This window comes from Misgurnus anguillicaudatus, chromosome 12, assembly GCF_027580225.2.
Source record: "Misgurnus anguillicaudatus chromosome 12, ASM2758022v2, whole genome shotgun sequence".
NCBI classification, from domain to species: Eukaryota; Metazoa; Chordata; class Actinopteri; order Cypriniformes; family Cobitidae; genus Misgurnus; species Misgurnus anguillicaudatus.
Genome location: NC_073348.2, coordinates 9,281,582 through 9,298,708, shown reverse-complemented (window position 1 = coordinate 9,298,708; position 17,127 = coordinate 9,281,582). Strand labels below are relative to the sequence as shown.

The following is a 17,127-nucleotide window of genomic DNA, read 5'->3' as shown; positions in this document are numbered from 1 at the left end:
TTGAAATAGTTATGTTTATACTCTCTAAATGGTTTAGTATAGACAACCCTTTCAGTGAAGGTAGGTCTTTCATGGTTTGGACCAGAGTGAGGATGCTTTTCAAAAGGATACGTTAACAAAAACAAGCCTTACCTCTTCTGAGCTTGTTCAGCCATTGATTAACTGTATCAGATGAAATCCAAGTCAAAGCAAAGGTGTCCTCCTGCAGGATAGTTTGAAACTATTACCATCTCTATTTAACCCTGGGTCTGGATTCAAACTAGTGAATGAGGGTGCAGCATTCCACATGCCCTGTCAGGTGAGAATTGCACTGAAACTGATCAAGCCAATGCCCCTGCCACGTGATAATGGCCCTAAAATCTGTTTTGAGTCAGTTATCAGAAAATTGTTTGTACAAGTTTTTATAAGTTTCTTTAAGTTTCTAATTAATTACATAAGTAAATGTGACCAAATATTTGTAAACTGAACATAATGAGCTTCATTTTGATAGGAAACATGAAAAAAGCTTGAGATTTTAAAAGAAACAAAGACTACATGCACTCCATCCTCAAATGATAAGGTGCAGAGAGGTGGCAGATAGGCATCCTATCAAACTGAAGATAATTATGTTCAGTTTACAAATATTTGGTCACATTTAGCTAAATGTAATTAATTTAAACCTTACACAACGCTAAACATCTTTTTCAGAGATAACTGACTCAGTTTTTCAGGGCCTAACATTCAAACCAGCAAAATAGATTCCCCAAGGTGTGAATGGCCTTCCCCTGGCATTGGCTAGGGCAATGCAAGTGGAAAAACCAGTTTGACTTAACTGGTTCAGAACATATGTTTTTATTAGTTTAACATTTTATTAGTTTCAAAAAGATCTGTGTAAGGTTTACATTAATCAAAAAGTGATGAAATCTTTGTAAATTGAACTAGGATGCCTATCTGCCACCTCTCTGCACCTTATCATCTGAGGATGGAGTGCATTTACTCTTTTTTCTTTTAAAATCTCAAGCCTTTTTCATGTGTTTCCTATCAAAATGAAGCTCATTATGTTCAGTTTACAAATATTTAGTCACATTTAGCTAAATGTAATGAATTTAAACCTTACACAACCCTAAACATCTTTTTCAGAGATAACTGACTCAGTTTTTCAGGGCCTAACTTTCAAACCAGCAAAATAGTGTGTCTGGATTCCCCTCACCCAGCTAAGGTGTGAATGGCCTTCCCCTGGCATTGGCTAGAACTTTGCAAGTGGAAAACCCAGTTTGAGTTAGCTGAAACTCTGATTTTAAGAACATGTTTTTATTAGTTTAACATTAGTTAAAAATTAGTAAATTTGATCGAATACAAATACACTGAACATAATAAGCTTCAGTTTGATAGGATCCCTATCTGCCACCTCTCTGCACCTTATCGTCTGAGGATGGAGTGCATTTACATTTTTCATGTGTTTCCTATCAAAATGAAGCTCATTTTGTTCAGTTTACAAATATTTGTTCATATTTACTTAAAGTTAATTAATTAGAAACGTATAGAAAATTATAAAAACTTGTACAAACAATTTTCTGATAACTGACTCAAACCAGATTTTAGGGCCATTATCACCTGCTTGAACCTCATTGGCTAGATCAGTTTCAGTGCAATTCTCACCTGGCAGGGGCATGTGGAATGCTGCAACCTCATTGGCTAGTTTGAATCCAGACCCAGGGTTAAATAGAGACACTAGGGTCAGTTCAGATCATCCTTGGAAACAGGTAACTGTTATCTTCTGGACAACCTGGTTTGTTTTAGACCAAATCACATATTTTTCTTCTAGAAAACGAATTTTTCATCTGAAAACTTGAAATGGATTCTGAAGGGTGAGTAATTTATAACATCAGTTGTGTTAAGCTGCCTTTTTTGTTTGTTAAAAGACTTAAAGAGGTAGTTCACATTTGAGAAATGTTTGTAACTGTTTGTGGACCCACATACTCTTTTTTTTCTTTTAAAATCTAAAGCTTTTTTATCTGTTTCCTATCAAAATGAAGCTCATTATGTTCAGTTTACAAAGATTTAATCACATTAACTTACTTTTAATTAATTTAAAACTATACAAACATATTTTTCTGAGATAAATCAGTTTTTCAGGGCCTAACATTCAAACTAGCAAAATAAGATGGCTGCATTCCCCTCACCCCAGCTAAGGTGTGGCCTTCCACTGGCATTGGCTAGAACTATCCAACTTATTTATATTAATTAAAAATAAGTAAATGTGATCAAATCTTTGTAAAATGAACATATTGAGCTTCAGTTTGAAACGGTTTCCATTCACCACATTCACTTCCATAGAAAGAATAAAGAATATTATGGAAGTAAATGGTTACAAACATTTCTTAAAACATCTTTCTTCATCAAAACAAACAAATAAATTTATAGAGGTTTGTAATGAGAGTGAGTAAATGATGATTCAAAATATCTAACTACATAATGGATCTTGTTTTTAGAAATTTAAATATTGGACTGGAAACAAGACAAAAATACTACTAGTGAAATAACCTTTATTTTTTTGTACATACAGAAAGTACCACAGCAGGATTTACTTCCTCTGCCCGATCTGCAGGAAGGCTCCGCGCACTCTTCCTGGGCATCTCAGGACGGTGTGCATGCAGGGAAGGACTGAGGAGGACATCCAAGCCACTGTACTGCAGGCTAAGAAGGAAATGGCAGAGTTCTCCCACAAAGGGCGCTTTTGGGACTACCATAGGATTCTGGAGATTTTTGGAGCGGCTAATCCTCTGGCCAGGTAGTTTATTGAATTAAGTTGAAACTGGAATTTGGTTTATTTTCAGATATTTATATAAGATAACAAGACAAAAATACTAAGTAAGACATTCATTTTTTGCAGTGTTCTTTCTACTGTTGCAGTACAATACCCAATATTCCATCAAATGTGTGTGTATTCACTGTTTTTCTTTTCTTAGCTTGTTAGAGGAAATGAAGAAGAAGGGCTTGGTGGTGAGGAACATACCTCCTATCCTTCATACGCCAGCTTCATTTACTCACAGCACCACGAGAGATGCTGAGAGAGAGCCACCAGCTGTTGAACCAGAAGAACCAGAGCCAGCGTCTGATGAGAACTCTGAGGAGTACTATCAGAGGTAAAGTTTCACTACATTTCAGTTTCACACAGAAATAGCAGATGTAGAGATTGGATATGATTACTCTTGAACATATACACAATCATTTGACCACCTGGTTTATTTGATTTTGCAGCAATGGGCCACGGTGGACCGATGATGTCCGGGTGGAGATGGTAAAAAAAGGCCTCTACAAAAAGCACTCCATCAAACACCACCTTCTTGATGGATTTTTCCACTATTTACGCGTGGACTTGGGCAACCGTAAATGCAAACAAGAGGTAATTTTAAAAGAAAAGATACATGTTAATGTCACACACACACACAGAGAAAAATAAATAAATACATTTGAAGAAAACATAGGTTAAACTTTATTTTAAGGTGTCATTGTTACTGTGTAATTATAAATTTAAGTTAGCCTGTCTTACATTGAGCTCTGCAGATTTTAATGTGTAATGTATAATTACAGGTGGAAAATGTATCTCGGTTCATGTACTTCATGAACTCAGAGGAGCCGAGCCTGTTGTTTGTTCAGGATGTGGAGAAGGTGCGAGAGTACTTTAACATACTCAGCCAGACCCAACTCTCCAAACAGACAGTGCTCAAAAATTATGTAGGCGATTAATTTAGATTAATTAATCACAGAGTATGTAATTAATTAGATTAAAAATTTTAATCGATTCACAGCCCTAATTTAAATATATTGTTTCCTCCCTATAAGTCAAGATAGCCCGACGGGCAGGGCGGGGATGCATTTTGATAGCTAATATGCAGCAGATAGCTGCACACCGCAAGTTACCTGCAGTACTAGCTAGAAACAAACCGTCTCTAGTGCGAGACTTGGAGCGTAGAGACGTTCTGTGGCTAGCTCACCTCATTCCCAGATTAGTTACTGGCAAACACATTATGTTGCATTATTATTTTGGTATGAAAATCACCCGCCAGTGTGGCGGGTAACGTTAGCCTTTTGAATTTAGTCGCCAAACTGAAAATCTACCCGCATTTGGCGCTTGGCGGGTGTTAATTTCGGACCCTGTATATATATATATATATATATATATATATATATATATATATATATATATATATATATATATATATATATATATATATATATATATATATGAACATACATGTATGACATACAGACATACATACATGACATACATACATACATATTATAATTTGTCATTTATTTATTGTAAATCTTATTCATTTTAGCATTTTAATTTAAATCAAATTTGAAACTGTTAGCATTAGTTAATGCAACATCAATTACTAATACCAATTACTGTAATGACATAAACAAAAATTAATAAATGCTTATATACAATATAATGTTCATTTTTCGTTCATAATGCATTTACTAATGTGAACAAATACAACCTTTTTGTAAAGTGTTACAGAAATGTGCGTTTTCATTATTATTTAGTAGTACACAAACAAATAATTGAGTGTTTTTTCTGTTCCACAGTCATAGCTCTAAGAATATGAACCCTGAACGAGCAACTTGAATCAAACTCGTGTACAATTCGACGTACAAATGTTATTAAAGGTAGAAAAGTTATTTAGTTAAGAGCAGTGAGAGATTTTCTCTCAATACTGTTTGATTAACACGAGTGACAGACAGAAGCAAAAATTGGTAACTTCCCCTTAAGACCGAATTCTGACTCCGGATCTAATATACTGTTACACATGTGTTTTCTCTTTTAGCTGTTTACTTTCTCTTAAGCCCTGAATTGTCGTGTTTATATGAGGACAGTTGCAAAAACCGGGACTTTTGACGCATTTTTGTATTAAAGGCTAATACAGCGGCAAAAATACTCACAAGCTTACTGAGAAGCGGATACGCGGCTTTCACGCTCCTCTCAAACAGAAACAGGTATATAGCGCATATAGCACTGTTGTTTGTGTTTCAACGTCTTAAAATCACTTAATTTAAAACTGTGGTGTACAAATGTTAAGCTTTTATGACCACGCGCACAGCAACGTGACGTGGGCGCGTAACCTCGAATGAGAAAATACTATGAGTTAAGTGTGTGCACTCAATCTGCAGACTGCTTAAACTTCGGCAGCAAATGAGGGAGCTATAAATTGTAAAACATAACCCGCCAAACTGGCTAGTAATTTGACATCGTTACCACAATAGCTGGACATGATTTTCATAATTTAATTTACTGCTACCCTGTCGCAGACCCCCCTAACCCCTCATTTTCAAAAACTCATCGGATCTAGACGAATCACAAAAATGACCTATTATGGATCAAAAACGGCGAATTTCGCCGAAAGGTGACAAGTTTGCACCCCTGCAGGTCTCTGCTGCAGCGTCGCTAACATGACGCACTAACATCACTAGCCCATTAAAGGGGTGGTGAACTGAATTTTCTGTCAGCATACTTTTAATCTTTAAACATTAAATTGCTGTTTTAACATTCTTAACATTTTTAATTCTCATGAATAAACTTCATTAAATGAATCACTTAACTTTTTTAACTTATTTATGCATCTTTTAACTATTTATTCTTATTTATGTCATTTTTAACAGGGTTACACACAGAACTTACCAGCATTGTCAGCTTCTTGGGTGTTGTGAAGGAGGAAAGTGGTTGATGGAGCTGCAATGAAATAAAGAAAATAATTATACATAAAGTTAGACTTAATTTTTAAAATGCAGAAGGTTATCATTTTACACCACTTTATACTCACCAACAGCTGGAGCTTTGCTTACTGGCAGCATATACTTTAATAGTGCCCCCAGAAAATGGGTCATAAGGAGTAAACAAATTTTAGCCCTTTAGAGTAGAAGCCAAACTGGGTTTATATTGTTCTGTTAAATGCTTAACATCACAGCAATTGGTATAATACTAAACCAACTTTATGCAGCATGTTATTAGGATTTATTACATGGCTTGGTTTAATTGGTTGTTATTCGCTATAACAACCGCATCGGCATCGCTATTTATTATCCCTTAGGGATAATATATAGCGATGCCGAGGCAGTTGTTATCGTACTTGTAAATAGCATAAAAGTTAATACAAGTAAGAATTAGGCTAATGTTAATATAATATAAGAGTTTTAGGCTGCAGATTATCCGATACAGGTAATGGAAAATTAAGCCAACAGGTTTACGTACCTTTATCTCCTTTCTTCTTTTCTTCCAGCCTCTTTTTTGTTGTTTTTTATGGCCAGAAAGATATTTTCGACTCTACGGGGCCCTCTGCTGGCCACGGGGCCCTTTGTAATTGCAAGGGTTGCTTAGTGGCTTGGCCGGCTCTGGACATGAAGATGAGTGGAAAACTGCCTTTGTTACCCATTCAGGCCACTATACCAGGTCATGCCCTTCAGACACTCCAACTCACTAGCCGTTTACCAAGGGTATATGAACAAGGTCTTCTGTGAGTACCTAAACCGATTTGTAGTAGTCTACATAGACGACAACCTCATCTACTCTTCCTCCCTGGCAGAACATCATTATCACATGAAACTAGTCTTGGAAAAACTTAGAGAACATGAACTATATCTAAAATTGGACAAATGTGAGTTCCACACCACCAGCGTCCACTTCCTGGGTTATATCGTCACTCAACAAGGAGTACAGATGGATCAACGTAAGGTAGGTGCGATCCAGGGCTGGCCCTTACCTTTTTCTGTGAAAGATCTACAACGTTTCCTGGGTTTTGCCAAATTCTACAGAAGATTCATTAATACCTATAGTCTAATCAGTGCTCCCCTTAACTCCCAGAAGCCATCTCAGCATTTAATCTCCTCAAGGAAGCTTTTCAATCTGCACCAGTCCTGATCCAGCCTAATCCAGATCCTCTGAATAAAACACAAATACATAAGCACATACAGTTAACCTCTCGCTGTGCACTATTTCCCCTTATGAAAACAAACCATGGTTTTACTACAGTTACAACCATAAAACCATGTTTACTAGTAAAACCGTGGTTTTGCTGATAGTAATACAATACAAAGGGTCGGCGGCAGGATGACGTCGATTTTTTAACGTTGCTAACAATATCTATATAAACTACTGTCTACATACATTAATAATATTAACATTACTATACATCTAGGGTGGCCATTCGTGCCAGTTCCACCGGACACGTCCCGAACATGTTTTCGGGTGCGTTCTCCGGAAGTCGCGTTGGTCGACCGCATACATCATCAAGGTTTAATATTTCGGGTTCAATTTCAGAAAAGCATCCGTTACGTTTCAAGGTAAGAATGAAACTCCAATGATTGTATGTCTTAAAAGAAACAAATCTTAATTTTCTAATGTATTCTAACTGAAATGTGAGAACCTCGATGACGTATGCGGTCGAGCAACGCGACTTCCGGAGAACGCACCCGAAAACATGTTTGGGACGTGTCCGGCGGAACTGGCACGGATGGCCACCCTATATACATCATATAAAAGGTCTACAGGTTTAGCATCAGTGTATGGTCTTCGTTTTGAGATACAGATACTCTGTCATCATAAATGTAGTATTTTGTAACAGAAGACCGGATGACAACATGCAAAATATAAACGGTGCTTCTTACCTTTTATGTTGATAAAATGATCGCAAATCGAATCCAGTCTGTTTTAGATGCGTGAATAACCAATAAAACCCATCTAATAGAATATACCCAATCACCATTTTTGTCCACAAAGGCATATAATCCATGAAATATAGATATATATAGTCTGTTGATCTGTTTACATCTGTTTACAGCAGAGTCTCTGACGTCATCATCTGCCGGGCATCTTACCTCGGACAGCTCGCTCACTCATAACATTGTGTTTTAATGGTACATGTACTTTTAACTTGCCGATTTTCAAATAGTTGTGTTTCTTACAAAGGTTATTAACGTGTCTATAATTCTGGATGCTTTAAATGTAAAAAATTGAACAGTTTACGGTTACAAGTGAGCGAGAGTTGCCCGAGGTAAAATGGGCGCCAGACATATAGCCTTTATTATGTATTTACTACAATGAAAACAAAAAACCATATTAACCACTAAATAACCATGGTTTTCATAAACTATAGTTAAACCATGGTTAGTGTGTTTGTTAATAGTAATCAATACACCAAAAGAAAAATGTGGTTACTACACTTTTACCACAATAAAACCATGGTTAATTTTCGTAAGGGTTGGGGCTGACTGACCCTTAAAATGCACTTTGAAATAGTTATGTTTATACTCTCTAAATGGTTTAGTATAGACAACCCTTTCAGTGAAGGTAGGTCTTTCATGGTTTGGACCAGAGTGAGGATGCTTTTCAAAAGGATACGTTAACAAAAACAAGCCTTACCTCTTCTGAGCTTGTTCAGCCATTGATTAACTGTATCAGATGAGGTCCAAGTCAAAGCAAAGGTGTCCTCCTGCAGGATAGTTTGAAACTATTACCATCTCTATTTAACCCTGGGTCTGGATTCAAACTAGTGAATGAGGGTGCAGCATTCCACATGCCCTGTCAGGTGAGAATTGCACTGAAACTGATCAAGCCAATGCCCCTGCCACGTGATAATGGCCCTAAAATCTGTTTTGAGTCAGTTATCAGAAAATTGTTTGTAGAAGTTTTTATAAGTTTCTTTAAGTTTCTAATTAATTACATAAGTAAATGTGACCAAATATTTGTAAACTGAACATAATGAGCTTCATTTTGATAGGAAACATGAAAAAAGCTTGAGATTTTAAAAGAAACAAAGACTACATGCACTCCATCCTCAAATGATAAGGTGCAGAGAGGTGGCAGATAGGCATCCTATCAAACTGAAGATAATTATGTTCAGTTTACAAATATTTGGTCACATTTAGCTAAATGTAATTAATTTAAACCTTACACAACGCTAAACATCTTTTTCAGAGATAACTGACTCAGTTTTTCAGGGCCTAACATTCAAACCAGCAATATAGATTCCCCAAGGTGTGAATGGCCTTCCCCTGGCATTGGCTAGGACAATGCAAGTGGAAAAAACAGTTTGACTTAACTGGTTCAGAACATATGTTTTTATTAGTTTCACATTTTATTAGTTTCAAAAAGATCTGTGTAAGGTTTACATTAATCAAAAAGTGATGAAATCTTTGTAAATTGAACTAGGATGCCTATCTGCCACCTCTCTGCACCTTATCATCAGAGGGTGGACTGCATTTACTCTTTTTTTCTTTTAAAATCTCAAGCCTTTTTCATGTGTTTCCTATCAAAATGAAGCTCATTATGTTCAGTTTACAAATATTTAGTCACGTTTAGCTAAATGTAATTAATTTAAACCTTACACAACCCTAAACATCTTTTTCAGAGATAACTAACTCAGTTTTCAGGGCCTTACATTCAAACCAGCAAAATAGTGTGTCTGGATTCCCCTCACCCAGCCAAGGTGTGAATGGCCTTCCCCTGGCATTGGCTAGAACTTTGCAAGTGGAAAAACCAGTTTGAGTTAGCTGAAACTCTGATTTTAAGAACATGTTTTTATTAGTTTAACATTAGTTAAAAATTAGTAAATTTGATCGAATACAAATACACTGAACATAATAAGCTTCAGTTTGATAGGATGCCTATCTGCCACCTCTCTGCACCTTATCGTCTGAGGATGGAGTGCATTTACATTTTTCATGTGTTTCCTATCAAAATGAAGCTCATTTTGTTCCGTTTACAAATATTTGTTCATATTTACTTAAAGTTAATTAATTAGAAACGTATAGAAAATTATAAAAACTTGTACAAACAATTTTCTGATAATTGACTCAAACCAGATTTTAGGGCCATTATCACCTGCTTGAACCTCATTGGCTAGATCAGTTTCAGTGCAATTCTCACCTGGCAGGGGCAAGTGGAATGCTGCAACCTCATTGGCTAGTTTGAATCCAGACCCAGGGTTAAATAGAGACACTAGGGTCAGTTCAGATCATCCTTGGAAACAGGTAACTGTTATCTTCAGGACAACCTGGTTTGTTTTAGACCAAATCACAGATTTTTCTTCTAGAAAACGAATTTTTCATCTGAAAACTTGAAATGGATTCTGAAGGGTGAGTAATTTATAACATTAGTTGTGTTAAGCTGCCTTCTTTGTTTGTTAAAGACTTAAAGAGGTAGTTCAAATTTGAGAAATGTTTGTAACCAAACAGTTTGTGAACCCACATACTCTTTTTTTCTTTTAAAATCTAAAGCTTTTTATGTGTTTCCTATCAAAATGAAGCTCATTATGTTCAGTTTACAAAGATTTAATCATATTAACTTACTTTTAATTAATTTAAAACTATACAAACATATTTTTCTGAGATAAATCAGTTTTTCAGGGCCTAACATTTAAACTAGCAAAATAAGATGGCTGCATTCCCCTCACCCCAGCTAAGGGGTGGCCTTCCACTGGCATTGGCTAGAACTATGCAACTTATTTATATTTATTAAAAATAAGTAAATGTGATCAAATCTTTGTAAAATGAACATATTGAGCTTCAGTTTCCATTCACCACATTCACTTCCATAGTAGGAATAAAGAATACTATGGAAGTAAATGGTTACAAACATTTCTTAAAATTGTTTGTTTTGATGAACACAAAATAAGCTAAGAAATTTATACAGGTTTGTAACAACATGAGATTGAGTAAATGATGATTCAAAATATCTAACTACATAATACATCTTGTTTTAAGAAATTATTAAATATTAGACTGGAAACAAGACAAAAATACTACTAGTGAAATAACCTTTTTTTTGTACATACAGAAAGTACCACAGCAGGATTTACTTCCTCTGCCCGATCTGCAGGAAAGCTCCGCGCACTCTTCCTGGGCATCTCAGGACGGTGTGCATGCAGGGAAGGACTGAGGAGGACATCCAAGCCACTGTACTCCAGGCTAAGAAGGAAATGGCAGAGTTCTCCCACAACGGGCGCTTTTGGGACTACCATAGGATTCTGGAGATTTTTGGAGCGGCTAATCCTCTGGCCAGGTAGTTTATTGAATTAAGTTGAAACTGGAATTTAGTTTATTTTCAGATATTTATATTAGATAACAAGAAAAAAATACTAAGTAAGACATTCATATTTTGCAGTGTTCTTTCTACTGTTGCAGTACAATACTCAATATTCCATCAAATGTGTGTGTATTCACTGTTTTTCTTTTCTTAGCTTGTTAGAGGAAATGGAGAAGAAGGGCTTGGTGGTGAGGAACATACCTCCTATCCTTCATACGCCAGCTTCATTTACTCACAGCTCCACGAGAGATGCTGAGAGAGAGCCGCCAACTGTTGAACCAGAAGAACCAGAGCCAGCGTCTGATGAGAACTCTGAGGAGTACTATCAGAGGTAAAGTTACACTACATTTCAGTTTCACACAGAAATAGCAGATGTAGAGAGTGGATATGATTACTCTTGAACATATACACAATCATTTGACCACCTGGTTTATTTGATTTTGCAGCAATGGGCCACGGTGGACCGATGATGTCCGGGTGGAGATGGTAAAAAAAGGCCTCTACAAAAAGCACTCCATCAAACACCACCTTCTTGATGGATTTTACCACTATTTATGCGTGGACTTGGGCAACCGTAAATGCAAACAAGAGGTAATTTTAAAAGAAAAGATACATGTTAATGTCACACACACACACACAGAGAAAAATAAATAAATACATTTGAAGAAAACATAGGTTAAACTTTATTTTAAGGTGTCATTGTTACTGTGTAATTATACATTTAAGTTAGCCTGTCTTACATTGAGCTCTGCAGATTTTAATGTGTAATGTATAATTACAGGTGGAAAATGTATCTCGGTTCATGTACTTCATGAACTCAGAGGAGCCGAGCCTGTTGTTTGTTCAGGATGTGGAGAAGGTGCGAGAGTACTTTAACATACTCAGCCAGACCCAACTCTCCAAACAGACAGTGCTCAAAAATTATGTAGGCGATTAATTTAGATTAATTAATCACAGAGTATGTAATTAATTAGATTAAAAATTTTAATCGATTCACAGCCCTAATTTAAATATATTGTTTCCTCCCTATAAGTCAAGATAGCCCGACGGGCAGGGCGGGGATGCATTTTGATAGCTAATATGCAGCAGATAGCTGCACACCGCAAGTTACCTGCAGTACTAGCTAGAAACAAACCGTCTCTAGTGCGAGACTTGGAGCGTAGAGACGTTCTGTGGCTAGCTCACCTCATTCCCAGATTAGTTACTGGCAAACACATTATGTTGCATTATTATTTTGGTATGAAAATCACCCGCCAGTGTGGCGGGTAACGTTAGCCTTTTGAATTTAGTCGCCAAACTGAAAATCTACCCGCATTTGGCGCTTGGCGGGTGTTAATTTCGGACCCTGTATATATATATATATATATATATATATATATATATATATATATATATATATATATATATATATATATATATATATATATATATATGAACATACATGTATGACATACAGACATACATACATGACATACATACATACATATTATAATTTGTCATTTATTTATTGTAAATCTTATTCATTTTAGCATTTTAATTTAAATCAAATTTGAAACTGTTAGCATTAGTTAATGCAACATCAATTACTAATACCAATTACTGTAATGACATAAACAAAAATTAATAAATGCTTATATACAATATAATGTTCATTTTTCGTTCATAATGCATTTACTAATGTGAACAAATACAACCTTTTTGTAAAGTGTTACAGAAATGTGCGTTTTCATTATTATTTAGTAGTACACAAACAAATAATTGAGTGTTTTTTCTGTTCCACAGTCATAGCTCTAAGAATATGAACCCTGAACGAGCAACTTGAATCAAACTCGTGTACAATTCGACGTACAAATGTTATTAAAGGTAGAAAAGTTATTTAGTTAAGAGCAGTGAGAGATTTTCTCTCAATACTGTTTGATTAACACGAGTGACAGACAGAAGCAAAAATTGGTAACTTCCCCTTAAGACCGAATTCTGACTCCGGATCTAATATACTGTTACACATGTGTTTTCTCTTTTAGCTGTTTACTTTCTCTTAAGCCCTGAATTGTCGTGTTTATATGAGGACAGTTGCAAAAACCGGGACTTTTGACGCATTTTTGTATTAAAGGCTAATACAGCGGCAAAAATACTCACAAGCTTACTGAGAAGCGGATACGCGGCTTTCACGCTCCTCTCAAACAGAAACAGGTATATAGCGCATATAGCACTGTTGTTTGTGTTTCAACGTCTTAAAATCACTTAATTTAAAACTGTGGTGTACAAATGTTAAGCTTTTATGACCACGCGCACAGCAACGTGACGTGGGCGCGTAACCTCGAATGAGAAAATACTATGAGTTAAGTGTGTGCACTCAATCTGCAGACTGCTTAAACTTCGGCAGCAAATGAGGGAGCTATAAATTGTAAAACATAACCCGCCAAACTGGCTAGTAATTTGACATCGTTACCACAATAGCTGGACATGATTTTCATAATTTAATTTACTGCTACCCTGTCGCAGACCCCCCTAACCCCTCATTTTCAAAAACTCATCGGATCTAGACGAATCACAAAAATGACCTATTATGGATCAAAAACGGCGAATTTCGCCGAAAGGTGACAAGTTTGCACCCCTGCAGGTCTCTGCTGCAGCGTCGCTAACATGACGCACTAACATCACTAGCCCATTAAAGGGGTGGTGAACTGAATTTTCTGTCAGCATACTTTTAATCTTTAAACATTAAATTGCTGTTTTAACATTCTTAACATTTTTAATTCTCATGAATAAACTTCATTAAATGAATCACTTAACTTTTTTAACTTATTTATGCATCTTTTAACTATTTATTCTTATTTATGTCATTTTTAACAGGGTTACACACAGAACTTACCAGCATTGTCAGCTTCTTGGGTGTTGTGAAGGAGGAAAGTGGTTGATGGAGCTGCAATGAAATAAAGAAAATAATTATACATAAAGTTAGACTTAATTTTTAAAATGCAGAAGGTTATCATTTTACACCACTTTATACTCACCAACAGCTGGAGCTTTGCTTACTGGCAGCATATACTTTAATAGTGCCCCCAGAAAATGGGTCATAAGGAGTAAACAAATTTTAGCCCTTTAGAGTAGAAGCCAAACTGGGTTTATATTGTTCTGTTAAATGCTTAACATCACAGCAATTGGTATAATACTAAACCAACTTTATGCAGCATGTTATTAGGATTTATTACATGGCTTGGTTTAATTGGTTGTTATTCGCTATAACAACCGCATCGGCATCGCTATTTATTATCCCTTAGGGATAATATATAGCGATGCCGAGGCAGTTGTTATCGTACTTGTAAATAGCATAAAAGTTAATACAAGTAAGAATTAGGCTAATGTTAATATAATATAAGAGTTTTAGGCTGCAGATTATCCGATACAGGTAATGGAAAATTAAGCCAACAGGTTTACGTACCTTTATCTCCTTTCTTCTTTTCTTCCAGCCTCTTTTTTGTTGTTTTTTATGGCCAGAAAGATATTTTCGACTCTACGGGGCCCTCTGCTGGCCACGGGGCCCTTTGTAATTGCAAGGGTTGCTTAGTGGCTTGGCCGGCTCTGGACATGAAGATGAGTGGAAAACTGCCTTTGTTACCCATTCAGGCCACTATACCAGGTCATGCCCTTCAGACACTCCAACTCACTAGCCGTTTACCAAGGGTATATGAACAAGGTCTTCTGTGAGTACCTAAACCGATTTGTAGTAGTCTACATAGACGACAACCTCATCTACTCTTCCTCCCTGGCAGAACATCATTATCACATGAAACTAGTCTTGGAAAAACTTAGAGAACATGAACTATATCTAAAATTGGACAAATGTGAGTTCCACACCACCAGCGTCCACTTCCTGGGTTATATCGTCACTCAACAAGGAGTACAGATGGATCAACGTAAGGTAGGTGCGATCCAGGGCTGGCCCTTACCTTTTTCTGTGAAAGATCTACAACGTTTCCTGGGTTTTGCCAAATTCTACAGAAGATTCATTAATACCTATAGTCTAATCAGTGCTCCCCTTAACTCCCAGAAGCCATCTCAGCATTTAATCTCCTCAAGGAAGCTTTTCAATCTGCACCAGTCCTGATCCAGCCTAATCCAGATCCTCTGAATAAAACACAAATACATAAGCACATACAGTTAACCTCTCGCTGTGCACTATTTCCCCTTATGAAAACAAACCATGGTTTTACTACAGTTACAACCATAAAACCATGTTTACTAGTAAAACCGTGGTTTTGCTGATAGTAATACAATACAAAGGGTCGGCGGCAGGATGACGTTGATTTTTTAACGTTGCTAACAATATCTATATAAACTACTGTCTACATACATTAATAATATTAACATTACTATACATCTAGGGTGGCCATTCGTGCCAGTTCCACCGGACACGTCCCGAACATGTTTTCGGGTGCGTTCTCCGGAAGTCGCGTTGGTCGACCGCATACATCATCAAGGTTTAATATTTCGGGTTCAATTTCAGAAAAGCATCCGTTACGTTTCAAGGTAAGAATGAAACTCCAATGATTGTATGTCTTAAAAGAAACAAATCTTAATTTTCTAATGTATTCTAACTGAAATGTGAGAACCTCGATGACGTATGCGGTCGAGCAACGCGACTTCCGGAGAACGCACCCGAAAACATGTTTGGGACGTGTCCGGCGGAACTGGCACGGATGGCCACCCTATATACATCATATAAAAGGTCTACAGGTTTAGCATCAGTGTATGGTCTTCGTTTTGAGATACAGATACTCTGTCATCATAAATGTAGTATTTTGTAACAGAAGACCGGATGACAACATGCAAAATATAAACGGTGCTTCTTACCTTTTATGTTGATAAAATGATCGCAAATCGAATCCAGTCTGTTTTAGATGCGTGAATAACCAATAAAACCCATCTAATAGAATATACCCAATCACCATTTTTGTCCACAAAGGCATATAATCCATGAAATATAGATATATATAGTCTGTTGATCTGTTTACATCTGTTTACAGCAGAGTCTCTGACGTCATCATCTGCCGGGCATCTTACCTCGGACAGCTCGCTCACTCATAACATTGTGTTTTAATGGTACATGTACTTTTAACTTGCCGATTTTCAAATAGTTGTGTTTCTTACAAAGGTTATTAACGTGTCTATAATTCTGGATGCTTTAAATGTAAAAAATTGAACAGTTTACGGTTACAAGTGAGCGAGAGTTGCCCGAGGTAAAATGGGCGCCAGACATATAGCCTTTATTATGTATTTACTACAATGAAAACAAAAAACCATATTAACCACTAAATAACCATGGTTTTCATAAACTATAGTTAAACCATGGTTAGTGTGTTTGTTAATAGTAATCAATACACCAAAAGAAAAATGTGGTTACTACACTTTTACCACAATAAAACCATGGTTAATTTTCGTAAGGGTTGGGGCTGACTGACCCTTAAAATGCACTTTGAAATAGTTATGTTTATACTCTCTAAATGGTTTAGTATAGACAACCCTTTCAGTGAAGGTAGGTCTTTCATGGTTTGGACCAGAGTGAGGATGCTTTTCAAAAGGATACGTTAACAAAAACAAGCCTTACCTCTTCTGAGCTTGTTCAGCCATTGATTAACTGTATCAGATGAGGTCCAAGTCAAAGCAAAGGTGTCCTCCTGCAGGATAGTTTGAAACTATTACCATCTCTATTTAACCCTGGGTCTGGATTCAAACTAGTGAATGAGGGTGCAGCATTCCACATGCCCTGTCAGGTGAGAATTGCACTGAAACTGATCAAGCCAATGCCCCTGCCACGTGATAATGGCCCTAAAATCTGTTTTGAGTCAGTTATCAGAAAATTGTTTGTAGAAGTTTTTATAAGTTTCTTTAAGTTTCTAATTAATTACATAAGTAAATGTGACCAAATATTTGTAAACTGAACATAATGAGCTTCATTTTGATAGGAAACATGAAAAAAGCTTGAGATTTTAAAAGAAACAAAGACTACATGCACTCCATCCTCAAATGATAAGGTGCAGAGAGGTGGCAGATAGGCA

The 17,127-nt window shown here is 36.5% G+C and overlaps 1 protein-coding gene across 1 annotated transcript; it reads left to right on the top strand.

Moving 5' to 3' along the window:
* The first annotated feature begins 2,338 nt into the window (after window positions 1-2,338).
* On the top strand, window positions 2,339-12,005 carry LOC141368891 (uncharacterized). Its single transcript, XM_073873680.1, has 9 exons — window positions 2,339-2,770; window positions 2,949-3,125; window positions 3,241-3,385; window positions 3,574-3,717; window positions 6,295-6,500; window positions 10,820-11,044; window positions 11,223-11,399; window positions 11,515-11,659; window positions 11,850-12,005. The coding sequence occupies exons 1-9, from the start codon at window positions 2,631-2,633 to the stop codon at window positions 12,003-12,005; spliced, it is 1,515 nt and encodes a 504-aa protein (XP_073729781.1). The 5' UTR covers window positions 2,339-2,630.
* The last annotated feature ends 5,122 nt before the right edge of the window (window positions 12,006-17,127 follow it).

Coding starts and splice junctions, on each gene's coding strand:
- LOC141368891 (XM_073873680.1), top strand. CDS start 2,631: ATGCAGGGAAGGACTGAGGAGGACATCCAAGCCACTGTACTGCAGGCT. Junction 3,126..3,240: donor TCTGAGGAGTACTATCAGAG/GTAAAGTTTCAC, acceptor TTGATTTTGCAG/CAATGGGCCACGGTGGACCG. Junction 3,386..3,573: donor ACCGTAAATGCAAACAAGAG/GTAATTTTAAAA, acceptor GTATAATTACAG/GTGGAAAATGTATCTCGGTT.